The sequence below is a fragment of the Leopardus geoffroyi genome, chromosome E1 (assembly GCF_018350155.1).
Source record: "Leopardus geoffroyi isolate Oge1 chromosome E1, O.geoffroyi_Oge1_pat1.0, whole genome shotgun sequence".
NCBI lineage: Eukaryota > Metazoa > Chordata > Mammalia > Carnivora > Felidae > Leopardus > Leopardus geoffroyi.
Window position 1 is genome coordinate 520,859 of NC_059330.1, and position 26,883 is coordinate 547,741.

The 26,883-nt window shown below is 58.2% G+C and overlaps 1 protein-coding gene across 1 annotated transcript; it reads left to right on the forward strand.

The window, feature by feature from the left end:
• The first annotated feature begins 8,798 nt into the window (after nucleotides 1–8,798).
• On the forward strand, nucleotides 8,799–24,018 carry TEKT1 (tektin 1). The gene is made up of 8 exons (XM_045490016.1): nucleotides 8,799–8,900; nucleotides 9,793–9,999; nucleotides 14,280–14,445; nucleotides 15,914–16,042; nucleotides 16,457–16,600; nucleotides 17,223–17,445; nucleotides 22,994–23,190; nucleotides 23,817–24,018. The coding sequence occupies exons 2-8, from the start codon at nucleotides 9,810–9,812 to the stop codon at nucleotides 24,016–24,018; spliced, it is 1,251 nt and encodes a 416-aa protein (XP_045345972.1). The 5' UTR covers nucleotides 8,799–8,900; nucleotides 9,793–9,809.
• The last annotated feature ends 2,865 nt before the right edge of the window (nucleotides 24,019–26,883 follow it).

Sequence of the window (26,883 nt, forward strand, 5' to 3'; positions counted from 1 at the left end):
AGCCCGACGCGGGATTTGAACCCACCAACCGCGAGATCACGACCTGAGCCGAAGTCGGACGCTCAACCGACTGAGCCCCCCTAGGTGCCCCGAGACCTCATGTCTTTAAATAGGAAGGTTGCTGAGTGGATATTTTGTTCCAGGGGCTCTTCTCAGTCTTACCCAAACTTAAAGCGATTTTCAGGGAATAGAGTACACACTGATTATGTGTCGTATAGTTTCCCACGACTAATCTAAGATGGAATAAGTTCAAAAGCAATTAATTTGCAGAAGCCTGCCTCCTTCTCCCCCGTGCAGGGAGCGGGAGGAGAGACCTGTGTCCTCTTTGCTGCTGGACTCGGGGGTCAGCCCTGGTCCAGCAACCCCAGGGCAAATGGCAGAGTCATGTTCCCGTCCTCACAAGGCCTTTGCCTGCCCCCGGGGCTCCTGCGAGGCCCGCCTGGCCAGCTCCACACCTTCCTTAATGAGGCGCCGGGAGAGAACTTGACAACGTCCGACAAAATAATATGCAACAGTCAGTGTGTTTGGTGTATTCTTACCAAATAACTTGGCAGAATATACACTGTTTTCGCTTATCTTAGATGCACGCTACAGTTTCCCAGTGAAATACTTGCTTTTTAGTAAAAACTGAAATTCAAAATTCCTTGCAAGATGGACGAAAGGATTTTAAGAGATTAGAATGACTTTCTTCCTGTGAAGGTCGCTGGGCCTAAACCTTCATTCTCTAGATAAACAGGGGATCCATCTGAGAATTAAGTAAACGCGGGAGATATCTTTCCAAGGGGCGGGCACCGAATCCTAACGAATGAAAACTAGGAAATTCCATCAGAGAAATGGAAACTTGAAAAAATCACCAAGTGGCGGAATCCTAGTACTAAAAATGAAATATTGGAAAGGTAAAAATCATGGGATGGGCTCACAGCAGCATGGAAATGGAAAAAAGAACACAGAGAAAAAAGTTTGGGAAAAAATGGCGCATGCCTTTGGGAAAAATGAACGTTCTGCGGGCGGGGATAGGGAAGGGGGCGGCAGTGGGGGAGTTGGCCTCTCATTGCATATCTTTTTTTTTTTTTTTTAATGTTTATTTATTTCCGAAGGAGAGAGAGACAGAGCGTGAGTGGAGGAGGGGCAGAGAGAGAGAGAGAGAGAGAGAGACAGAATCTGAAGTAGGCTCCAGGCTCTGAGCTGTCAGCACAGAGCCCGACGCGGGGCTCGAACTCACAAACTGTGAGTTCATGACCTGAGTTGAAGTCGGACGCTCACCCGACTGAGCCACCCAAGCGCCCCTCATCGCATATCTTTTTTATGCTATTAAGTGTTTCTTAAATTACAGTTTTTTCAAGTTTATTTTTTGGAGTAATCTGTACACCCAGTGTGGGGCTCGAACTCATGACCCCAAGATCAAGAGTCACACGCTCTTCCAAATGAGCCAGCTACAAGCTTTCCCCCGCTTTTATTTTACATTTATAACTGGAAATTTGTACCTCTTAATGCTGATCGGTCGTAAGTCTGCATTATTGTTCTAATAGGAAATAAACGCGCGCTGTATTCACGCACTCAGCCCTGTGCTGGTGATTCTGACGGAGCTGGTCCGACAAGCACCAGTAAAGAGGGGTTTCAGGCAGGTGCTGATATGAACGGCTGGTTACAAGTTTCTGCCCCCCCCATATGTGCTGTTTGTATCACTTGTTTCATACCAGACGCTGCCTTGTAAGTGAGGTTCCTCTGAGCGCGTCCACACACCGAGCACCTGACACAAAGTATTTACTGATCATCTCCTACGTGACAGCTCTTTGCATACATTCCGTTTAATGCACATCGTGCCCGATGAGGTGGATGCTATCGTGTCCTTCGCTCACAGATGAGGAAACCGAGGTGCAAAGAGACAGGTATCCCAGATCGCCCAACCGGCATCGGCGTGCACTGGATTTTGGTTTCTGTCCTTGTCTGAGTTTAGCGGACACGCAATGGAACGTTCCTTCCGGGCGCACAACACAGGGACTCACCTCTCTCACGTGGTGCTGTGTTCACCAGGGTCGCTCCGACCGGTCACCGTCCAAGGCTATGACGGATCATGGACTGTATTCCCTAGGCGGCGCCTTTTGTTTCCGCGGCTGGTTCATTCCCTGACTGGAAGCCCGTGCCTCCCACGCCCCCTCATCCATTCTGCCCGCCCCCTCCACCCTCTCTCCTCTGGCAGCTTCGGCTTGTTCTCCGTGTTTACAGGCCCCATTCTGCTTTCTGTTCGCTGATTATTTGTTTCTTTTTATTCCACGTACGTGTGATATCCCATGGGGTTTGTCTGTCTCTGTCTTATTCCACTTCGCATAATACCTTCTAGATCCATCCGTGCTGTTGCAAACAAGACACAGAACCCGAACCAGGCTCCAGGCTCCGAGCCGTGAGCCCGGAGCCCGACGTGGGGCTCGAACTCACGGACCGCGAGATCGTGACCTGAGCTGAAGTCGGTGGCTCAACCGACTGAGCCACCCAGGCGCCCCTCGTCTTTTTTCTTTTTTTAATGCTTATTTATTTTTGAGAGAGAGAGAGAGAGGACGTGTGTGAGATGGGGAGGGGGACAGAGGATCTGAAGCCGGCTCTGAGCTGGCAGCACAGAGCCCGATGCGGGCCTTGAACCCACAAACCGTGAGATCATGACCTGAGCTGAAGTCAGACGCTTAAGTGACTGAGCCACCCAGGCACCCCTGTTTCTCGTCTTTTTAAAAATGTTTATTTATTTACTTTGAGAGAGAGAGAATTAAAGTAGTCTGTGTGCTCAGTGCGGAGCCCAACCTGAGGCTCGATCCCATGGCCGTGACATCGTGACCTGAGCCGAAATCAAGAGTGGGACGTTCAACCCAAGGAGCCACCCGGGCGCCCCACCTCATCGTTTTCATTGTAGCCACACTGCCAGGTACGAGGCGACATCTCATGGTGGTTTTGATTTGCATTTCCCTGGTGATTAGAGCCTGAACTGGGTTTGAACCAGGTCTGACGGCAGAGGCTGGCCGCACGCTGCCCATCCCGAAGCATCTAGAACGGTGCCATGCAGCTGGCGGAGGGCAAAAGGGCGGAGGGCAAAAGGGATTTGGTAAACACAAGTGTAAACAAGGTAAAAAGTTTTCTGAACTGCAGGCATGTAATTACTAATTAGATGTTCAGGAAAACCACAAAATTTCTATCATAATCATGGCGGGGACGCTTCTGGGGCTGCACCCAACGACAACAACAAATAATTATTAGGAACCGGAATTTCAAGGGAATCCTGCACATGTAGGTTATGTAATGGCTTCACCAAAGCAGAAATTGGATTTCCACTCTCTTTCCTGGAAATGACCAAACGCAGTGACTCTGTTACAGGATTATCTGTCTCGTTCCTACTGTTCTGTGCTCAGCTTTCTTTAAACATTTAATTATTTTTGCGAAGGTAGTACATGTCTGTGGTTCAAAATCCGAAAGACACAGAAGGGTATTTCGTGGGAGGCCTCCCGTCCACGGCGGCCCCCCCAGCTGCCTACTTTCTTTCAGGGCCGGCCGGCGTCACCAGCTCCTGGTGTATCCTTCCCGGGATATTTATGCGTTTACAAGGAAACGTGTGTATGTTTTTGCTTTAGGAAAAGAGTCGTCTTTCCTCTCACGTGACTGCTCTCACGTGACTGTCACGCTCGCAGCACCGCTGATGCCGGGCCTGTGGGGTTTTTCCCACGGCAAACAACTCCGCGACACCAGCCGGGCGTCCTTCGATTTAACCCAATTCTGACCCTGTCCGCCCAGAGATCGCGCCAGGTTGCGCAGGTTGAGGGCTCGGTCCCACGAACCTGCCCCACTTCAGATGCCGGTGGGAAGGACTAGGTCCCCCGGTTACGCGCAGCTCTCGTCCGACTTGGCTACAGATCAGACGTTCTCACCACCTCTTTCCCCTTGGACTTGATGAGTTGCTCAGAAGGCTCGCAGAACTCAGGGAGGCCCTCGCTTCTGTTTGCCAGCTTATTAAGGGTCATGGACGAAGGCCACCGGGGGGCGGCCGGACGAAGAGACGCACGGCGTGAGGTCCGGGAGGGTCCCCAGCACGGAAGCCCCTGTCCCCGCGGACTCGGGGGGCGTCACTCTCCCCGGGGGGAACGCGATCACCAGGCCGGAGGCTCCCCAGCCCCGACTGCCTGCCGCGGCTTTACAGGGGCTTCCCCGCGTGGGCGTGGCCGGCTATGAACCGTCTCCGGCCCCTCTCCCCTCTCCGGAGGACGGGGGTCCGAGCTTCCAGCCCTTCCGCTGACCAGTCCCCGTCCAGGAGCCCAGCCAGAGTCGCCTCAGTGGAACGAAAGAGGCACGCGGTGTTCTGTCACTCGGGGGCTCACGAGGGTTCCGGGGGCCCCGCGCCAGGAACAGGGACGAAGACCAAATACAACTCTCTTATCATAAATCACAATATCAGTTTCCTTCCCCCCGTTTCGTGCGCAAACGATGGCGTCCGATACCAACAGGCTCGCACCTTGATTCTTGCTGTTTGTTTCCTCGTTGAACATTAACCCTTGGAGAGCCTTTCGCTTCCTTGCTCTGACATTCACAGTTCACAGTCGTAAAGACCCCTCGCTTCTTTAACAAGCCCCCTGTCGATGGGCGGCTCAAGTTCCCGGTCTTTACTGCCGTCAGTGTTGTGAATGCCACCGCGTGCGGGCCTCGTCCCCGGAGCGCCCGGCGGAGCCCCGAATGTTGAACGTGTTCCATCTTTGGTTTGCTCGCCGGGACAGCAGCCAGGGGCAAGTGCTGTGGGTCTGATCAGACACACGTCCCCCGAGCGTCTCCAAAGCTAAACCCGAAAAGGCCGGAAACAAAAGGCGTTTCGTGAGTTGATCCAGCAGTTTTGGAGACGAGGGACACATGGCCAAAGCACCGCCAAGACTCGGCCGTGACTCAGGAGCCCAGGCGTCGGGCGGCAGGACGGCCTGAAGCAGGGCCCCTGCCCGGAGGTTGTCGCCGTGCGAAGCAGCCTGCACGACATCTCCCGCGGTGACGGGGGCTCTCCCGGGATCACTCGCACAGCCCACTCTTCTTTAAGGGAACCAGGACAGCACACGATGAGGGACGTGATACGGCCACTCAGCTCAGGTTCCAGAAGGCAGATACGGGCTACACGCCTTGCCAGATTCAAGAAAGGTCTCCGTCAAGCCTCGGGCGTTCTACTTGGAGGAGGCCACCTTGGACTACCTCGGAAACGCCCGGCAGGTCCTCCCGAGCACGCGAGTGACTGCAGGGCTCAGACGACGGGCTCAGGGGTTAGGGTTACAGGCTGTAGCGTTATGTCCTTGAAATCCCAGTTTTTGGCTCAGGTCGGCTCAGCTAATAAGAGGTGGCGCTGGGATTCCAGTGACAGTACCGTATCAGCTTCCACATCTATCATTTCTCTTTATTTTAAACAGTTAGGGGCGCCTGGGTGGCTAGGCAGGTTGAGCATCCGACTTCAGCTCAGGCCACAATCTCGAGGTTCGTGAGTTTGACCCCGCGTCGGGCTCTGTGCTGACAGCTCGGAGCCTGGAGCCCGCTTCGGATTCTGTGTCTCCCTCTCTCTGCCCCTCCCCTGCCCAAATCTCTCTCTCTCTCTGAAAAATACATAAATATAAAAAATTAAATAGAACAGTTAGCTGTATAACAATGAGAAAATCCTACAGGTAAGTGGTAGCAAATGACATTCATTTTCTAGACTTGCAAACCCAATATAGTCTTCAGCCAAAAACTGACCCTGAGAGAGACCATGTGAGCAGGGGAGGGGGCCAGAGAGAGAGAGAGGGACAGAGGATCTGAAGTGGGCTCAGTGCCGACAGCAGACAGCCTGAGGCGGGGTTTGAACTCATGAACCGTGAGATCGTGACCCGAGCTGAAGTTGGACGCTTAACGGACTGAGCCACCAGGTGGCCCTGAATAGACCCTTCTTAATGAAAAACGCTTTTAGATGTAGCACTCAGCTTTTGAGGTCACATAGTGCCCTCTTTCTCAGATTAAAAATGAGGAACAGGGGCACATGGGTGGCTTAGTTAAGCATCCAACTCTTGATTTCGGCTCAGGTCATGAGCTCATGGTTCATGAGGTCAAGCCCCGTGTCAGGCTCTGCGCTGACAGCACAGAGCCTGCTTGGGAGTCTCTCTGTCCCTCTCTCTCTCCCATGCTCACGCTCTCTCTCAAAAATAAAGAAACTTAAAAAAAATTTTTTTTTAATACGTAAAGTTTGTATCCATGGATGGAAACTACTGAAAGGACTTTCCAGCACAGCAGCCCAAAGGAGGACTGTCTTGGAGGTGATGAGCTCCCCGTCCCTGGGCATGATCAAGCACTGGGCAACAATTTGGCACGGATGTTGCAGAGGACATTTCCACGTCCGATGGGACCAGACAACCTTTCAAGTTCCAAGAATCAGATTCTCTTAAAAGATATTCCAAAAATCCCAAAGTAGACCCATAGATTTAAAAACTACCAAAATTGCTTTCCAAAGTTCTTTCACGTGAAATGAAATAAAGGGGAGGAGAATTCTGGCCCCACATATGCTGAGTGCTTAGAACGTTTGAAGGACTAGAACTATATTAAGCCGTACCTAAGCCATCAGAAATGTACATCGAAACCAAAGGAGCCAGGACATGCACAGGCCCCAAAAAGGTAACCACGAGGAACAACAAAATAACACAACCTGTGTGCTTTCTAAGGTGTTGAAGTATACTTTAGTTTTTGATAATTGGAATTCATAAATGTAACATATTATTTATGGCTACTGTCTATAATACCAGTGATACTAATTTTCCCTTTATGATGGTGATATAAAGCCTCCTTTTAAAATAATTATGCTTGGGGACCCCGGGGGGGCGGGGATCCGTCCCTTAAGAATCCGACTTCAGCTCAGGTCGTGATCTCATGGTGCTTGAGTTCAGGACCTGCGTTGGGCTCTGTGCTGACAGCTTGGAAGCCTGCTTTGGATTCGGTGTCTCCCTCTCTCTGCCCCTCCCCTTCTCGTGCTCTCTCTCAACAATAAATACACATTAAAAAAATAAATGAAATAATTATCCTTACATGTAAAAAGGAGTATAGTTGAAGGAAAACCGCAAAATAATTTTATGGGTGGTACATGGAAGGGCCAAAATTTAATAAATTGGTACCAGAATGACTCAAGTTTGGGAAACACGGCTTTATTCCAACCAACGAAAACCTCAAAATCACTTAGAGCTTCAATACACCTTGCCTGAATATTCTAGTTTGTAAGCTTTGGCTGCATGCTTGTTAAGTTAGCAAATTCTAAGCCTTGTGCTGGACGTGTGCTTTATAGGGTCCATCCTGCCCGCAGCCGTGTACCAGGCCCCCCTGAGCAATCATCGGTGATCAGTCCTTCCAGGCTTCCTCTATCCGGCTCATTCCTTTGCTGGCTTGTGCGTGCAAAATAAGGTGTTTCTTCTGAAAATGTTTTCAAATACTTGCAATTATATTGGAACTCCAGAATAAATAGCTGGAGAGTCAGTCCTTTCTCCTTCTTTTTTAAGCACATCGAGAAATGCAGCAGAGTTAGGCCTTTGGAGGGCGGACCTCCAGCCGAGGGGGCCGGCTTCACTTCACCCCTAGCGCCGGTTCTCGGCTGAGGGTCTCAGGTTCTTCTAGCCCCTTCCACCCGGTGGGGAGGGCGAGGGTTACCTTTGAGCATCGGTGCGGATACAACGGTGACCTACGATCATGATTCACAACTCATTTCATGTACTTCTGCCCATTCTACCCTCTTTCCAGCACTTCTGGGAAGCCGCGGGGTCTGCAAACTGGGGACACCCCCATGGTGGGTGGGGCCTCAGGCCCACCGGCTCCCAGGACACCGCCCCCACCTTTCGCCCGCGTGCGTGAGTCCAGCACACCCGGGAGCCACACGACCCCCACCCGTCCCCGCGCTCGCCTTCCGAGCGGGAACCCCACAACACGGACAAAACACCCGGTTTCTCGCCGGGACACTGACCGCAGGACCCCCAGCTCGCTCCTTAAATAGACGCTTCTCGGGGGCGGGGATATGAATATACAATCTCAGCTCCCCAGGATGCCATTGGACAGCAGCTGCTTAATATTCATGACGCTTCGCGGGACTCCCGGTCGCGTCGACGGCTCGCGAGACGTAGGGGGCGGGCTTCACGAGGCAAAGCCTCCTCTGATTGGTTGCTTTTAGAGGGAGGTTGCCTTCGATTGGCTGGTGTCAAGCGGTAAAGTAGTCCGCCTCCTGGCCGGGATATTTGAATGCCCATTTTCTGGGATTCGGGTTGTGTGGACGAGGACCATGCCGCATTTCTCCCCTAGCTGGGTAACTCGTTTATTTTCTGTTAGTGCGCACATATCCCGAGCGCTGTGCTCTCATTCCATAGCCGGGCAAGCTGCCCCCGACCCTCAACCCCCGACCCTCCCGGCTGCCAGTGCCTGCGCCTTCTCCCGCGGCCTCGGGTCCCGGCCCAACCCGGGCCCAACCCGACCGCTCGGGTCCCGGCCCAACCCCAGGGGCGCCGCGGCAGGGCCAGGCCAGGCGCAGGGCTCCCCACCCCAGACTGGGAGCTACGGTCGCTGTCCCCTGCCTGGCGCCCCCCGCCGGGTGTGGGAGGTGCGCACCGCCGAGCCCCCTGCCCACCTCCCCAGCCGCAGCTAGGCCGCAGGGTCCGCGCCTGCGCAGAGCCGCCCGGCCGCAGCACCCCCCCGCCCCCCCCCCCCCCCCGCGGCGAGGCCGCAGGGACCGCGCCTGCGCAAGCCTCCCGGCCGCAGCCCCGCCCCCTTGGCCTGGGTAACGCGTCCCCGGTTGCCGCGGAGACGCGCGGTTGACCCGTAGGTTTTGCGGAGCCGGGAGCTGCAGGTGGGTGAGGGCGACGCCCGCCCGGGAGCCGCGTGGTCGGTGGTTCCCGGAGGTGAGTGCAGGGCGCCCACCCTCCCTCCCCGTCCGGCCTCTTGTCCATCTCCCGGGGGCTGCTTGGACGCACCGAGGTCTTGGGGTGCATTTCGAGCCCGCATCCGGACGGACTCGGGGGGCCGTGGGAGGGTTGGAGGTTCTGGCCCCTGAGGGGCGTGTGCGGACAGGTGTTCCGGGGGGTGCTGCGTGAGGAACAGGTGTGGGGGTCGGGGCGCTCTGGCCCCCGCAGGCCGCCTTCTCCCTTTTCTTTGTCGTGCAGAGGAGAGTCTGTTTCTTCCACCCGTCCAGCAGGCTCCAGACCCAGCTGTCTGGGTGCAGATGTCACAGGTGTTGGCTTGTCCAGGGAGCGGGGCTGGGTTCCTCTGCTGGCAGAACATACTAAAAGTGAACACTGCCCAGGACCCAGCCATTCTGATGAGTCTTAAAAATGCATGCCCGGGGTCGCCAAAGGACACGTGTGAGAATATTCCTGGCACACTCCAGATAGCCCCACGCTGGAGCCCCAAACACCCAAACACAGTAGAGAAGACAGATACATTCACGGCGTACTGAACAAGCCACTCACACAAACCACATCTAGGTGAGCGATGCGGGTGAATCTTACAAACATAAGGTTAAGCGGGGGCCGTCAGATGTCAAAGGGTACACGCTGTCTGATTGCACCTATAGCACGTTCAGAAACACCAGAACGTTTCTAGAGTGGAGTCAGACTACTGGTTGCCCCGTGGGAACGCGGGTGAAGGACAGTGACCCGAGGGGAGCGTGAGGTGCGTACAGGTTATGATTTAGGTGCTTTTTGGTATGTATGTCACACTTTCATACAAAGTGACATCAAAAAAAGGACAGATTGCTTTCTACGAAACTAAAGGAGGGTCTGCCTTTGTGGTCAGGACTTTGGGAAGCTGCAATGGCCAGACTTCTGCAACCTCCGCCCAAGTTCCTGCCGGCAGAATGGCACATGGCGAACGAGAACCAGTACCACAGAGCGGAGGCCGAGAGGTCCCGCTCTGAGCGCCTGGTGGCAGAAAGCCAGAGGCTTGTGGAGGAGATCGGAAAGACCACAAGAAAGTCTCAAAGCGACGTGAACAAGAAACTAGGTAAGGCAGGCCACGCGCCGCGCTTTCGCACGTGCCTGGATGCGGCGGGCGAGGCCCAGCCACGGTGCCGTCTGCACTGGGCGCTCGCGAGTGGCAAGGGAGTACCCTGGAATAGCGGGGGAGACACGCGTGGTCTTCAGCTTCTGGCTTTAAGTTCACGGCCCCAAGACAGAGGCCCGGGAACCTAGCCCGCTTTCCAGCTCGCCGGTGTCCATTCCTCTGTGGATTCCAGGCACACTCACTGGCCGCCTAAGAGCATCAGACACGATTTAAAGGGCAGTGCCCTTAAACGAGCAAAACTCACATAAACATGAAATGAGACAAAACCTCCCAGGTGCCAAAGAGGTGACAGCTGGAGGGAAGAGGTGTGGCGGGGCCGCGCCCTCCCGGCGGGCTCTGGGGAGTAGACACAGCCCTCCACCTCCCGCCTCCGCTGTCGGTGACGTCCCCTGAGTGTATGTCTGCGTCTTCTGTCTTGTCTTTGTGTGGGGACAGCAGTCCTACTGGTGGGGAATTTGGTTGCACCTGCAAAGACCCCGTCTCCAAATCAGGCCACACGCACAGAGTACTGGCAGTTACATCGACCCACAGGTGCCTCCCGTCGTGTGCTACACGTGTCACTGCAGGACCTCACTGAATGCACCCCGGCCTCCGTGCATCTTTCACACTCTGTCTGGGGAGACCTTCTCAGGGCTCAAGGCCAGAGGTCAGAGCAAGGGGCTCATCAGTGCTGGAGCCTCTCCTGACCCCCAGCCTCCCTCCTTTGAGCCTCCACTGTGCTTTTTACGTGGCGAGAGAGAGTACAGACTCACTGAATTGAAACCGTCTGTTTTCGCGTCTGCCTCACACACCATGTCTTTCCATTGTGTCTCTTGGACCTCACGCCCGGTAGGGGCCTGGTAATCAGCATATTGGGTTCCTGAGTAAATTCTAGCAACAGGAGTCCAGGAGATAGCGTTCTGAGCGAGGAGGTGGCTCGGACGGAGCCACGAAGGCGGGAGGCGTGCAGCACTCCTGGTGTGCACACAGCGGGGTGGAGGGAGGCTGGCCAAGCCAAGGACGGCCGTGGGTTGGGAAGGCCCAGTTCGGTGGGAAGCCAGTTAGATGTGGGGGCAGAGGCGGCGGTCCGGGGTCATCACGGGCAGAAAGGGGAGAGCCAGGCCATGCTGTCATGGGCAAGGAGGTCTTCCACTGTGGTGGTGGTGGTGAGAGCCGGACGAGCAGGAATTGAACCGGGGACCTGTGGGTAACAGCTCCAGCAGGGCAGCGGCCGACGCAGCGCGAGGATGGTGGTCAGGTACAAGCAGGCGTCAGGGGACATCAGGGCACGTGGTGGACACACGCGTTTGCCTTCCCTCCCTTTTTAAATTTTTTTTTTCAACATTTATTTATTTTTGGGACAGAGAGAGACAGCATGAACAGGGGAGGGGCAGAGAGAGAGGGAGACACAGAATCGGAAACAGGCTCCAGGCTCCGAGCCGTCAGCCCAGAGCCCGACGCGGGGCTCGAACCCACGGACCGCGAGATCGTGACCTGGCTGAAGTCGGACGCTTAACCGACTGCGCCACCCAGGCGCCCCGCCTTCCCTCCCTTTTAAAATTTCAACAAAGTCGGGGCGCCTGGGGGGCTCATTCGGTTGAACGTCTGACTTCGGCTCAGGTTATGATCTCACAGCGCGTGAGTTCGAGCCTCCTGTCGGGCTGTGGGCTCACAGCTCGGATCCTAGAACCTGCTTCGGGTTCTGTGTCTGCCTCTCTCTCTGCCCCTCCCCTGCTTGCACTGTCTGTCTCTCTCAAAAATAAATAAACGTTAAAAGAATAAAACTCCAACACATCATGTATGGCATTGATGAAGAGTGTGAGAGCTGGTGGGGGAAAGGAGCGAAGTGGAAATGTTGTGGAGAGAAGATTCTGGGGACAGAAAGCAGAAGGTCCAGGCAACAGGCGTAGGGACTGCAGGAAGCCTGTGCAGGTGGGGACAGGAAGATGCTGGCTGGGGCCTGTAGCAGATTCATGCCGTGGACACCGTGTGATGCTTAAAACCTAAGCGTCAGTCACCTCCGGCTCTGGACGTCCAGGGCGGAACTGGAGACGAGACTGGTTGGAAGAGTTTACAAAGAGCCCCTTCCCCACTGTGGCTCTGTCTCCCCCCGTGGAGAGTCACAGGCCTCAGTCCGTGCGAACACCAGCAGGCCCACAGGGGGCATCTGCGGACGATAGGGCCCGGGATCATCCGAGGAGAGAACCAGGTGCGGGGGCGGACAAGCCCTGTGCCTGCACAGAGAGGTTCCAGCCAGGATTTCAGTCTCAGATGTAGTCAGCTGAGGGTCAGCCAATACGATATCTGTCTAGCACGACAAGGCACTCAGACAGACAGACGGATGGCCAGACGCACACAGGGCCAGAGAAGAAATTATAGCATAAAGTCTTCAGGAAATTTGGAGAAGACACTGTGTCCATAGGCCAAGGAGAGTCTGAAAAAAGAACATTCGGGGCACGAGAAAGTGTTCTTGGGAACTAAAAAGACCAGAGCAGGACATTTTTAAAAATTGAAAGAGGGATTGAAAGAGAAAGTGGAAGAATCTCCAGGATACAGGGGAAAAACAAGACAGACGGTTGGATAACAGGAGAGGAGGGGTAAGAACTTGGGGACCCTGCGGGGAGGCTCTGTCTCCGACAGGGATTCAGAAGGGGCACGGAGAAGACGCAGGAGAGGAAACCGCCTGCGGGGGGCCCTAGGAAGTTCCCCAGAACCCGAGGGTCTGTTTCCAGCGTCGGGCATACTCGAGTAAGGCTGACAGTAGGGGAATAGGGAAGCGACCCCGGGAAAGCTTTTGGGCCGCACACAGAGAATCAGGAATCCGGAGGGTTCAGACTTGTCCGCAGGAGCTCCGGACCCTGGAGGGAAGTGAAGAGACGTCATCAAAATTCTCATGAAAATCACAGCCTGTAGTCTACACGTAGCCAAAGTCAGACGATGAAGGTAGAACGAAGGCTTTCAAAAATTTCCGGTCATGTGCCCCCGTGTCTCAGGAGGGCTTGCTTCACCTGTGGAGGGGCGTGAACAGGAGGAGGAGACAGATGGGACAGGGCTGCGGCAGGTGCACAGGGTGGGGGTTCTGGAGGAGACAGCTGGGGGGCTGCTGTGGCAAGAGCACAGGGTGGGGGGTTCTGGAACAGACAGATGGGGGGCTGCTGTGGCAAGAGCACAGGGTGGGGGTTCTGGAGGAGACAGCTGGGGGGGCTGCTGTGGCAGGTGCACAGGGTGGGGGGTTCTGGAACAGACAGATGGGGGGCTGTTGTGGCAAGAGCACAGGGTGGGGGTTCTGGAACAGACAGCTGGGGGGCTGTGGCAAGAGCACAGGGTGGGGGGTTCTGGAACAGACAGCTGGGGAGGGGGCTGCGGCAGGTGCACAGGGTCAGGGGTTCTGGGGGAGACAGGCGTCGCCGGCGAGCAGGCAGGCAGAGGGAGCACTCTGGGCAGAGGTCCTGGGGAGTAAGCAAAGCCGTTGGCCAAGTGATGGGTTTGAATACACCTGCGGGTCATAGTTCTGTCAGAAAGTTGAAGGGAAAGTTAGTGATGAGTATCTGGAAAGTGAAACAAAAACACAACTAGCAGCCCCTCCGAAAACAAACAAAAACGTGTAAGAGAAGAAACCGATACTAGCACGCTGCCTGGCTCGGGTGTAAGCACCATTCGCATATTTGCAGTATCAGAAACAAGCGTGAAATTACTGTTTAACCGGAAGCCGATGCGGCCGTATCGGGAAGACAGAAGGTCAGGGACGTGTTGTGTGAGCGCAGATCCCGGTCTTTCAACCGCAGGAAACTGACCGACGTCGTTGAAAGTGATCCAGAACAAGCAGCCGTGTGAGCAAATGCAGGAGGAAATTCTAAAAGCATTTCGAAGGCAGTTGCTTCCAGAAAGCGGGATTGGGTGGGGAAGGGTCTGCCAAACTTGGTCTGTTTGACTTTTCAAACACCGTAGGTTTCCAGCTTTGATCAGATTAAACGTTATGAAAAACACAGGTATTGGAGAATTAGAGCGACCCTCGTGGATGGCGTTTGCACGAACTCCACGTTGGTTTTGTAAGAAGAGATCCCTTCCCTCCCTCCTGCCGCCCGACCCCGCCCTCCCCCAGTCGGCACCTAACAAGGACCCGGAGGCGCCCCAAGCAGCAGGGAACGTGTCCCGGCTGGTTTAGGTCTCTAATCCCAGAGCCGGTGGCCCCGGGAGCAGGCTGGCCCCCGTGTGACTCTGTGCCCTCTCTGTGTGCTCAGAACAGAGGCTCGAGGAGGTCAGGTTCTGGAAGAAGGAGCTGGATGACAAGCTGGGGGAGCTGGTGTGCACCACCGAAGACCTGCTCACCTACCGGACCAGACTGGAGAACGCGCTGGAGAGCCTGAAGGAGCCCCTGCGCATCACCCAGATGTGCCTGGAGTACAGGTGGGTGGGGGGGGGGGGGGGTGCCCGGGGGACCTCTGCTGGGAGTCACCGGGTGCTGGGTGGCGGGTCGCCAGGGGCAAGCGAGGACATGTTCTCTTGGCCTCCCGCGGTGGCGGGCAGCTGGCAGGCAGCGGAAGGAGCTCCTGTCTGCCTTAAGTGGAAGTTAGGGCTGGGTTTGTGCACGGCAAAACGGTGCTGAATTTAAATAGGGTGGTTTCTGTCTGTCTCACACTCGGGGAGTCTGCAGACAGCGCAGGGCTGGCACGGTGCGCACCGTGCTAGGCTCCGGGCGTCTGCCGTCCCGTGCCCTGCCACATGCGTTCATCCCCCCCCAGGTTACCTCGTGTCGCCAGACGGCAGCCGGCGCTCCAGCCATTTCGTCTGTGTTCCCGCAAGGAGGAATAATTAGGGCTTGGTATTTGCCATTTCCACCTGCATCCCACTGACCAGAGCTTAGTCACATGGCCACGCCAGCGGTCTAGCGTGGACGCGCAGGGCAGGCCCAGCTCCTCCAGGACGGCTTTGCTCCCGTGCACCAAGCCACACGGGAGCATTTTGTCACCCAGAGGGCCCTGTGCAGACATACCTCTTACTGTCCCTTTGCTCCTACCAGTCCTGGGAGTGGGCGGTGCTGTCTGCTCTGGGGAGACACTGTTCCAGTTTTCACGGGGCCCCCCTGGGCTCAAAGTCCTCTCCGTCCAACCCGATGCCTCCAAGATCAAGTGGCAGCTCCTTGGCCAGAGCCCCCAGGGTCCCAGCGACCGAGCCCAGGGACCTCTCCGGACCCTCACCTCACGCCCAGCAGTGGGGTGGGCTCAGTCGGGTGTGCAGAGTTTGAGACCTCGCGGCTGGAAGAGGCGGGGCCTTTCCGCCACGCACGGCCACGCGGGGTGGACAGAGAGATCGGCAGGGACGGGTCCTTCTGGGGGGAAAAATGGGGGGAACGTGGCGTGACACTGGGTGAGATACTTGCTCTGAAGCGCCGTTTCCTCGAGTTTGCTGGAAAGGGCACGTCACAAATCCCCTTGAAAAGGTCGGCACGACACCTGTGGTGTCACGGACGCCCGGCGTGGGAATAGCGAGCTTGCGTCGTGGTTACTATCGAAGGGCATCTTTCTGGATTCAAATCCTCGGCAGCGGTCAGGACCGGGTCCTGTTTCCAGGAAGGAAACAGGCGTGTTTGGAATTCTAAGTCAAAAGACGACGCTTCTAACGAACGAGTAAAAAGGAAAAGGCTTCTGAATGAAGGCGAAATTGAGGGGACGAGTGTATCCGTCGTGAGCAGTGAGCAATCGATCGTCTTGCTTCCTTGTAGTTTGGACATTTTGAAGTCTCGCGGATACGGACCCGTGCACGTCCCGGCCACGCCATCCAGACGGGTCTGGTCGTACTCGAACCCGTTGTCCGGACAGACGGCGTGTCCGGCGTCCCCGGCCCGTTGGATGAGCAGCCCCTTCCTCTCGTCCAGGGAGAAGCGGGTCGGCATCGACCTGGTGCACGATAAGGTGGAGCAGGAGCTGGTGAAGGAGGCCGAGACCATCCGCGGGGTGACGGCCTTGCTGACCCGCAGCTTGGAGGAGGTGTCCGAGCAGATCAGGTGCGTCCTCGCGGCCCGCCTGCGGCCCCCCCGGCCGTGCCCAGGAAACAGGCCCCGGGTGGCCCGGGAACACGCAGAATCAGGCCTACGTGACAGCCGCCCCCTGGCCGTGGCTGGGGACGGGGTGGGGGGCAGGGATTCACTCCAAAGGACGCGGAGCCGCTTCCCGCCGGCGCTCAGCCCTCACGTTCCGCACTCCTCCGCGCTGACATCAGGAGCCGTCCCGGTGGGAGGGAGGGTCTGGAAGGCCAGGGTGGGTGACCCGGTGGTGAGCGTGGTGCCGGGGGCGGGCGGGAGGGGAGCAGGCACCGCGTCCTGCGCCAGGCTCGCGGTGGCTGGTGTCCCGGGTTCTCCGGGGGCCCGCGGGTGCCGCCTGGGCGTCGCAGAGGGAACCCCGCTTCCTTCTTCCTGCAGGCTGAACCGCTCGGCCAAGTACGACCTGGAGAAGGACCTGAAGGACAAGTTTGTGGCCCTGACCATCGACGACGTTTGCTTCTCCCTCAACAACAACTCCCCGAACATCCGATGCTCGGAGAACGCCGTGAGGGTGGAGCCCCAGTGAGTGGCCCTGGACGGAGGGCAGCCCGGGTGACGTCCTGATGTGGCCCGGGGCGGGGGTGGGGGCGCCTCAGAGGCGTCTGATACAAAATCTCTAAACAGTGAGAACTTGTCCTGTTTTATTTAAAAAAAAATTTTTTTTTCAACGTTTATTTATTTTGGGGACAGAGAGAGACAGAGCGTGAACGGGGGAGGGGCAGAGAGAGAGGGAGACACAGAATCGGAAACAGGCTCCAGGCTCTGAGCCGTCAGCCCAGAGCCCGACGCGGGGCTCGAACTCACGGACCGCGAGATCGTGACCTGGCTGTAGTCGGACGCTTAACCGACTGCGCCACCCAGGCGCCCCAGTCCTGTTTTAAATGTACGGGGGGCACGTTAATCACCCCCTTTCCGGCCCACACCCGCGGACACAGCCCGAGTCGGGTGCGCGTTTGCGGCGCCCGGCACCAGAGCGACGGAGGTGGCCACGGAGGGACCGCTGCCGGCTCTTTCTGGAGAGGGGGGCTTCCTCGTGCTCCCGACCCGGGGAGGGGGGGGCAGGCCGAGCTTCCGTGGCGTCGCCCGTGCGCACCCCCTTCCGCAGCCCGACGCGCTGCCAGTGAGTGCGTGGCTTCCGTTTCAGCTCCGTGAGCCCGGAGGACTGGCTGCAGTTCTCGAACAGCAACGTGGAGAAGGCCGCCAAGCAGAGGAGCAGCTCCCTGGCGCTGAAGGCCCTGGTGGACCGGATCCTGTCCCAGACGGCCGGCGACCTGCGCAGGCAGTGTGACGCGGTGGACGCGGCGTTCAGGGACGGGCTGCAGGAGACCAAGGGCGCCAGGGACAAGCTGGCCGCTCACCTGGCCAAGGTGAGCCCCTCGGCGGGGGAAGCGGAAGGCTCGCGCGGGGGGGGGGGGGGGGGGGCGGGCGGCGGGACCAGCCCGGCCCCCGGCCTGTGCTCGTGGTCCGTGAGGAGGAAGGCTGTTCGGCCCCCCCCAGCTCGGCCGCGGGGCTCGGCTCCTGGGGTCGGAGGGGACTTGGCCCCGTTCGGGGCCTCTGCGTCGTCTCCACGAAGAGCAGGCCGTCCGCCCACCCTGGACCTCGGCTCCGCTCGCGTGCGAGGCGGCCGCGTCCTTCGTGACTCCGAAATTCCATGCGTTCGTCGGACGCCACCGATTCCCCAATCCCCGCCGGAGTTTCAGGATTCGGGCGCCGCGTGCCTCTCGGTCACCCGCTGCTGGGCTGCCGACCTGGCGTCCGGGACAAATTAGAACTACGGGGCCCTGACTTTTAGCATGTGCCGGTGTCTGTGGTGTAAGTACTTGAGGCCGCCTACGTGGCAGCGGGCCGGCAGAGTTGCACTCGGACCTGGAACCCAGGCCTTGGCCGTCAGACAGCTCAGCTGCGTGAGGAGCCACACGGGCAGAAAGCGGGGTTCATTCAGCACCACGGGGTTCAGTCGGCACCGTGGGGTTCAGTAAGTACCTGGCGGGGTTCAGTCAGCACCTCGGGGTTCAGTCAGCACCTGGCAGGGTTCAGTCAGCGCCACAGAATTCAGTCAGCACTGCTGGATTTAGTCAGCACCTGCTGTGGTTCAGTCAGCACCTGGCATGATTCAGTCAGTACCGCTGGATTCAGTCAGCACCTGGTTGGATTGAGTTAGCACTTTGGGGTTCAGTCAGCACCTGCTGTGGTTCAGTCAGCACTGCGGGGTTCAGTCAGCATCTCGGGGTTCAGTCAGCACCTGGTGGGATGCAGTCAGCCCCTGGCGGGATTCACTCATCATCGCGGGAGTTAGTCAGTACCACGGGGTTCATTCAACACCTGGTGGAATTCGCTCAGCACCTGGTGGGATTCAGGCAGCACGGCGGGAGCGAGAAGAGCCTGGCGGGTGCGCGTGTGGACCCTGGACAGATGGAGCCCGTGTGGCGCCGGGAAGCCCCCTTATCGTTTGTGCGCTTTTATGACGGACCCCCAGGTGCAGCAGCCGGGGAGACACCGCTGACGAGGCCCACGGGCCCTGGAGGCGGACGCACGCTCAGGGTCGGGAGGAGACGCGGGTGGCCGGGGCCCACGGCGGGCGTGGGGGGCCCGGGCTTCCTGGGGTTTCCTGGCCAGACGCGGCAGGGCCGACAGAGCAGCTCGGGACCGGCCTGAGCGATGTGACAGGTTCTCTGGGCCGCGGGGGCGTCCCTGGCACCTGGCCCTGGGAGGCTGAGGCGGAGAGAAACGGCCCCCCGGGCTCGGGGCGCACAGAGCGGGCCGAGCCCCAGACCATCAGTCTGCAGGCCGGCCCCTTCGCCGTCGCCGGGCCCTCCCCACCGGGAAGGGTGTGTGTTTTGACGGCAGAACATCAGAATATACGGAAAATGGACAGCGTGCGCAGTCCGCCTGAGCCCCGTTGCTTATCTTCCTCGTCGACGAAGCAGGGAGCTGTCTGGGTGGGTCAGGGTTACGCCAGACAGCCCCGGCCAGACCCCCGGGACGTGCCGCACGCGAGTTACACGCGTATACGTACGCACGTGTATGTGGCTCATACGACGTACCCCCGGTACAAATTGGCGGCCGCCGCTGGGAGTGGTATGAACGGCCAGAGAGCAGGAGGAGGCTTGGTGGGGGCCCCGGAGGGAAGGCGGGTCTGAGGCAGGAAGGAGGGGGAGGGTAGCCTGGGGCAGGAGGGGTCGTGGCCCCCGGAGCCGAGGACCCGGGGGTGCTGAGTCCACGAGGGATCCAGCTGTCTGGACAGGCTGGGGAGGCCGGTTCATTGAGACCCGGCAGACCCCGCAGGGCGGCCCGGGGGGCAGCAGGTGCAGCTGGGGCCTCAGCCGCAGGACTGGCGCCAGTACACGCGACAATGAGAGGGGCAGCGTCGTGGTCCCTGTCTCTAAGGTGAGGACCCTGAGGCCAGAAAGGTTGACAGCTTTGTTACGGCCCCGGGGCTCACGGGCTCACGGGCGACAGCGCTGGGCGCGGAGCCCGGGCCGGGTGGCTCCCGTCACTGCCTCCCGTCACGGCGACCGCAAAGGCTGTGTCTCTGCCGACCCCACGCGTGGGAGGGATGGGCGGGCACGCGGGGGGGTGGCTGGGTGGCACAGCCGAGGGGCTGGGGCGCGGGCCACGTGTCACAGGAGGCGACCCACACGCACCCTGCAATCATTCCGATGTTCACAAGAGTCAGCACGGGGACTGTCCCCTCTCCTATGGGCGGATCAGAGACAAGGCTGCTGTGGGGGTTGGTGACCTCACCCTGGGAGTGGTGGGTCAGGGATCCCCCAGGTCAGGGAGCGGTGGGGTCGGAGAACGCAGGGCCAGGGAGCCATGGGGTCCGGGAGCTCGGCGTCTGGGAGCCTGTGCCCTGAATGGGTGACTGAGGCTGCCGGCACCGTCTGGCTCTGAGAGGAAGGCCTCAGGCCCAGCCGGGCAGCTCACGGGGAACCAGACAGACCGTCCGAGTCACGCGCCTCGTTCCTCGAGTGACCATCGGTGGGCTTCTAACGCGCTTAGCGCTTCAACCCTTCTTGCAGAAGGACCGAGGGTCACCAGCAAATTCGCATCCTCGGGCCGCCCTTCCTCAGCTGCCGCCATCGAACGCGACCTGATTAACTCGCCCTTGGTGAGCGGCTTTCCCGCGCGGCTGACGGAAGGGCCGCTCGAGCCTTACTCGGATCCTCAGTTTCATTTTTGTGAAGAAATCCCGCTCCTGGGGGCGGGGAATGTTGGGCCGTGTGGCGCAGACGTCGGCCCTGCTGTGCAGTCTCCTTGATTAACAACCCCCCCCCCCTTGATGCGCCTTAAACGTGCAAAACGCAAAGGCTGCTTTCCTTGTGTGACCGTAACGAGTGTGCGCTGGTGTACCAAGTAAGGTGGCAGTGCGTGGCCACAGAAGTCGCGCCGTCGGGTCACGACCGTGGCTTTGGGGTTTGTGATGTTTGGGGCAGCGCAAAGTGATGACAGCCCGGCCCGTGCCGTCTGTCAACCCGCCACCATGGTCCAGAAGGACCCACTGTAATGAATGCGCGTGGCTGTGTTCCAGTAAAACCTTATTTATGGGCACCGAAATTTGAATTTTATATAATTTTCACATGACGCGAATCTCATTCTTCTTTTGTTTTTTTTTCAACCACTTAGATACGTGAACACCTTTCTTTCACTTTTTTCTATAGTATACTTATTTTCGAGAGAGGGAGAGAGTGTGTGTGCATATGAGCATGTGTGAGTGAGGGAGAGACAGAATCCGAAGCAGCCTCCGTGCTGCCAGTGCAGAGCCCGACGCCAGGGCGTGATCCCGTGAACCGTGAGATCGGGACCTGAGCCGAAAGCAAGAGTTGGACGCTTCACCGGCTGAGCCACCCAGGCGCCCTGTGAAAACCTTCCTTTAAAGAGAAAAGATGGGCCACAGACTCGGAGAAAAGATGTGCAAAACACACGACCGATAAGGGACCAGTATCCAAAATAGGCGAAGAGCTCTTAAAACTCACCAAGGAGGAGACAAGCAGACCAACTGAAACACGGGCAAAAGACGTGAGCAGACACGTCACAGGAGGAGACACGGGTGGCTGAGCACGAGGAAAGAGGCACCACGTGGTAGGTCACCAGGGAGGCGCCTGTGAAGGCAGCGGGACGCCGTGCGCACCTGCAGAAAACCCAGCAGGTGGACGGCGCGAAGCGCTGGCGAGGAGGCCGAGCAACGGGCTGTCAGTCCGTCCTGGTGGGAGCGGGGAGGGCAGCTCGGCAGTCTCTTAGGAAACCGAGCGCGCGCGTAAATCCAGCGGTCTCGCCGCGGGGCGTTTGCCCGGATGTGTTGAGAATTTATGTCCACACGAAACCCTGCATCCGAACGTTCGTAGGACTTTACTCGTGATCGTCGAAACTTGGAAGCAACCAAGGTGTCCTTCGATAGATGAACGGACGGAGAGGCCGTGGTCCGTCCACACGACGCAATGTTACCCAGAGAAAGAGAAGCGAGCTGCCAAGCCACAGAGAGATGTGGAGGAACCTCAGCGATCGCTAAACGAGAGGCGTCCATCTGAAATCCCAGCCGAGCTGGTCATTGTCCGATCCCACCCACGTGATGTTCTGGAGAGGGCGTGGCTACAGGGACCGACATGGCCGGGGTCTCTGTGAGGGGGAGGGGTGAACAGGAGGTGCATGGGGGGGGGCGGTTTAGGGCAGTGAAGTTATCCCGTGTGACCTGTGTCATCACACATGTGTCCAGATCCACAGGATGTGCACAGTGAGCCCTAACCTCACTGTCGACTAGTTACTGACATGTCAGCACGGTTCGCCGATTGTGGCAAACGCGCAACACCGATGCCAGGTGCCGATGATGGAGAAATCCGCCCTCCAGGGAGAGGGGGTACGTGGGAACTCTGGACGTGCCGCTCGTTTGCTGAAACCCTAAAACTGCTCTTGAAAAGAGTCTGCTAATTCAAAAGACAATTTTTTTTTTTTTTTAATTTTGTGTACAAACAAAAACAGGCATCAGACTGGGTTTGGCCGTACTGCTGAGTCCTGACCTAACCCATGGTGACTAATTTTGCTTTCAAGAATCTGTGTGTATTTTGGGTATTTTAAGCATTTGTGAAATTTAAGAGAATGTAGCCTGTTTTTAAAGGATTATAACTTGAGCCGAACTCGGATGCTTAACCGACTGAGCCACCCAGGTGCCCCAAGAGGTCTTATGTTTTAAAAACACGTACTCAACTTTTTAAGACTAAGGTGATATAATATCTGGGATTTGCTTTAAAATGGTTGAGTGGATGGGCGGGGCCGGGATGGAAAAGAGCTGACCATATAGTGATTGCTGCTTAAATTGATGAGAGGCCCACCGGGGTCACTATCCTCTCTACTGTGTTCTTCTGGAAATTTCCATGATGCAAAGTTTAAAAACAAAAAAGCTTAAGGAAGAAATACAATTTCAAACTAGTTCAGTATTCATCTAAAACGCCAAGTCACTTCTAAGTGATCTTTTCTGCGCACAAGCCCCCATCAAAGAGACCCCGAGGCAGCTCATCCACTCTCTCCAGGCTTCTAGGGTGGACCCCGGGCCGGCGGGCAGACCGACGGGGAAACGGGCAGCTTTGTGCTCCCGGCACAGGGCACCCGGCCGAGGTCGGCAGGCAGCCTGCAGCCCACGCTCAGGGCGTTCTCCAGGGAACCCACGTGCCCGGGGAAGGACGTGAGGCGACAGTGGCCTCGTTCATCCCACCGGCGAGGTTCTGAGGGTCGGTGAGCCTCCTCGCCGGCCAGCTGTGCCCTCGGCAGGGAGGAGAGGTCAGGCGCGTCCCGGGGCCCTGCGGGGGCGCAAGTCTGAGGTCCCGCCTTGCTCACCTACGTGATCACAGCAGGCGTGAGAGTGTGTGCGGCCGAGTGCTGAACGGCACAGCCCGCCCTCACTGTCTCCGATCCGTTTGCAAGGTCATGGAAGAGATTGCTTGCCAGGAGAAAAATGTCACGGTTCTCGAAAAGGCCATCGCTGACCAGGAAGGACCCGCCAAGGTGGCTCACACGCGCCTGGAGACCAGAACGCACCGGCCTAACGTGGAGCTGTGTCGCGATGCCGCGCAGTGTCGGCTGGTCAGGGAGGTCCAAGAGATCGCCCACAGCGTCGCCAGGTAGGGGGCGGCCGGCACTTGGGGTGCACAGGACTGTGCACGTGGACTGTGAACAGGGCTGGGCAGAGCCACGTGGGCATGAGTGCATTTGCACCGGTAAAGTTCGAGGGCTCCCTTTCTAGAGGGCGGCCACTTGCTGTCACGCAGAAAATGGGTCCCAAGGTTTAAATTTTTCTGGAGCCCAAATCCAGACGTTTAGGTAAAAAGCCACAGTTGTTTTTTTAATTTTTTAAAGATATTTTATTTATTTTTGATAGAGACAGAGCACAAGTGGGGGAGGGGCAGAGAGAGAGGGAGACACAGAATCCAAAGCAGGCTCCAGGCTCCGAGCTGTCCGCACAGAGCCCGACGCGGGGCTCGAACCCACGAACTGCGAGATCATGACCTGAGCCGAAGTCGGACGCTCAACCGACTGAGCTACCCAGGGGCCCCCCAAAATCCACAGTTTTAAGCGTTGGCAGTTGGTGAGGGTTTCTGCCTTGGGAATCTGGCCCCCTTTGAAGTCTCTGTGGGGAGGAAACTATCAATCTGGCTTCTGTCCCGAACACATGAACACATCCCCCCCCCCCCCCCCCCCCCGCACCCGGCCCCGGGAAAAGCGCCTCAGGTTCTCCCTCTTCTCCTAGACTCAAGGAGACCTTGGCCCGGGCTCAGGCGGAGCTGAAGGGCCTGAACTGCAGGCAGCTGGCCCTGCAGGAGGAGGTCCAGGTGAAGGAAAACACCATCTACATCGACGAGGTGCTGTGCACCCACATGAGGAAGTCCATCCCCCCGAGGGACGAGGGCGACCAGGGCGAGTGGGCGGGGGGCCCACGGTTCAGATGCTGATTAAAGCACTTCCTGATCGGTGGCACAGAGCTCTCGCTTCAGGGAGGCGGGACTGCGTTCAGAGACACAAGCTCTGGGCGGGGCCTCGGGGCTGAGGTTTGGGGGGCGGCTCCGGGCCGCCGGTTGGGCAGTGGTGGCTCCCCAGTTGCACCCCGTGTGCCCGGGTCCAATCGTCCCGGGCCACGGGACTCGGGGCCTGGGGCGGAGGGGTCCCAGACGTTTAGTTCTGATTCCGCCCAGTGTGGTCCTGGATCCCCTACGCAGACTCGGGAGAGGGACAGACCCCTCTGGTGCCACCTTCCCCGCTCCCTATGAAACCAGGCCGGGGCTGCTGACTCAGACCCGCTATTCAAGCCTCACAGAGAGCAGATGAGAGCAGAGGCCCTGGATCTATCTGCAGCTGCAGGTGTCTCTCTGGGTCCCCTTCTGCTGGGAGACCCAAGAGGACGGAGGGGCCTCAGCTCCTAGAAAGTCAGCTGAGTACTGGGGCTTGAGGAGCCGGTGGGCCCGGCTGCTGTCGCGTGCGGTCGTGCGGTTCGGGGGCAGGGGAGGGGTGGGGAGGACGCCTCTGGTTCACCGGCCGGAGGGGTCGTTAGGGGGCGCGTCTGTTGCAGAGCCGGCCATAAGGCAGGGCAGGCTGTGGTCTCAGGTCGCCAGCCAGGGAGATAGAGGGCGCCTCCTTCAGCCCCTGGGCTCGGGGAGGGGTTCCCAGCCTCCTTCCTCCCCTGGATGCAGACGGAGGGTGTGAGTTTAGTGACGGTCTCCGGGCCAACGGATGATCATTTTTTCAGACTCAAGTAACAGTAAAGGAGAAAGGAAAAACGTTTCCCGTTTCCGCCGCAAATTCAAGCCTGTGTCTGGACGAGTAGGCAGCTCTGGAGACGCAGGGGGGCCGAGGCCCCCGCACTGCCCGCCTCGGGTGGGGGGGGGCGCCGCGCGGCCTTGTGAGCCGCGGTGACAGTCCCCTGCCCTCACACCCGCGTTGCTTCTGCACAGCTGTGCTCATGGCTCAGGCGCGGTGAGGTATGACCTCTCTTCCCTCGTGGTGGCTGCGGGGACTGGCCACCGCCCTCATTCTGACGTCAAAGGGCCACCTCGCAAGTGCGGGGCTCACGTCCAGGCGCCTTGCTCGGAGCCGCTGCCACGCTCGGTGCTCACACTCAACTTGGTGATGCGGAGGGGGGGGGCGCTGCGGGGCACTGGCCAGGAGGGCGGAGCCCCCGCGCCCAGGGTCAGCACCTGGATTCTAGTTCCCACATGGCCAGCCGAGCCCCGCCTCCTCTTAGGGCCCCCTGCAAGGTGACAGTCGGCCAGACAGCCCAGGGCCTTCCCGTCTCTGATGTTCCCCGAATCTGGCTGCCCAGCTCCAGACACGATGTCTTGAACAGTGTCAGACGTGGGCCCGATTCCCTTGGGGTTTAGCATCTAAGCGTTCCTTGGCCCGGAGCGTCTGTGCGGCCGGCAAGGGGTGTCCCTAACCTCTCTGAGGCTGAGGGCGTCTGCTTCGTGCCGACCTGCGCCGTGACCTGCCTGCCCAGGGGCTGCGTATCTCCTGCCGGGTGATGAGGAGGGACCCCCTCCTCTCTGCCCTGGGGATGCCCCCGGGAGCTCCTCTGCTCTGGCTGGGAAGGGTCCGGAGCCCCTTCCCAGGTGAGAGGCAGGGGGTGTCTGTGCAGACTTGGGATTATCCCAGGGGGTGTGGTCAGCAGGTGCGAGGACTCAGCGGGAAACCCTTTCTTGTGAAAACAGCTCTAAGCGGCTCCGTGGTTCCTTGAGGTCACCACCTGGCTCAGGTCAGCCCCGTCACCTGCCTGGTCCCCACAGGTCCCCGGCTCCCAGAGTGCCCGCTGCCCCACAGGTAAACCGGGAGTAGTGAATCCCGACCAGTAAACCCGCGTGTGGTCGGAGAGGGCTCGATGGGGCGGTTCCATCCACTGCTCCCAGTGTCCGTGTCATTGGCACCTGTTCCCGCTGCTTAAAAAGGGTGGGGTCTCGGTACTCAGGAAGACAGCACGAGCAAAACGAGTCGCTCTGAAACCACTGGTTGTGCAAACGGGGGGGAGGGCGCCTCCTCGCGATCTCACTCTCAGGCGGTCAGCGCGGAGCGAGCGGGTCTGTCTCCAGCCTGAACTCGGGCAGATGCAGAGGAGTGGGAATCAGGTCCATCACCTGCGCGCCAGCCAGGGAAGCCGCGCGAATCTCTCACCACGTGTGACGCTCAGCCGGTGAACACACAGGACTCTGCGACTTCAGCCTGCAAGGTGCCTCCTCTGGGGCGGCCGGAAGTGTGAAGGGGCAGGTGTCCGCTGGAGAGGGGTTATTCTGTGTCTACGGAAATCGCTTCCATCAGGTTATAGTTGGCGACACTTTTTCTGGAACAGTGACATCTGTCATCCTAACGTCATGAAGATGCATTCCTATCTTTCAATTTTACTCAAAAAAAAAAAAAAAACCAAAAAACAACCCTTAGTTCTTGGGGTGCCTGGGTGGCTCGGTCGGTTAAGTGTCTGACTTCGGCCCAGGTCACGATCTCACGGTTCGTGGGTTCGAGCCCCGCATCGGGCTCTGTGCTGACATCTCGGAGCCTGGAGCCTGCTTCGGATTCTGTGACTCTTTCTCTCTCTGCCTCTCCCTCTCAAAAATAAATAAACATTAAAAAAATAAATAAACCTTGGTTCTTGAGAATTCCATCTTCCACAGCAGCATTTCTCAGCTACACATAGTAAAATGGAAGTTTTCTCTGATTCGTCCGACGCTCCCGTGCTCCGGAGTCGCAGGGGCTCCACATGTCCTTGCGTGGGAGGCAGTCGGCCGGAATGAAGGGAGACGCTCTAGGTTCCGGTTGGCGTTGACGCACCTGCTTCC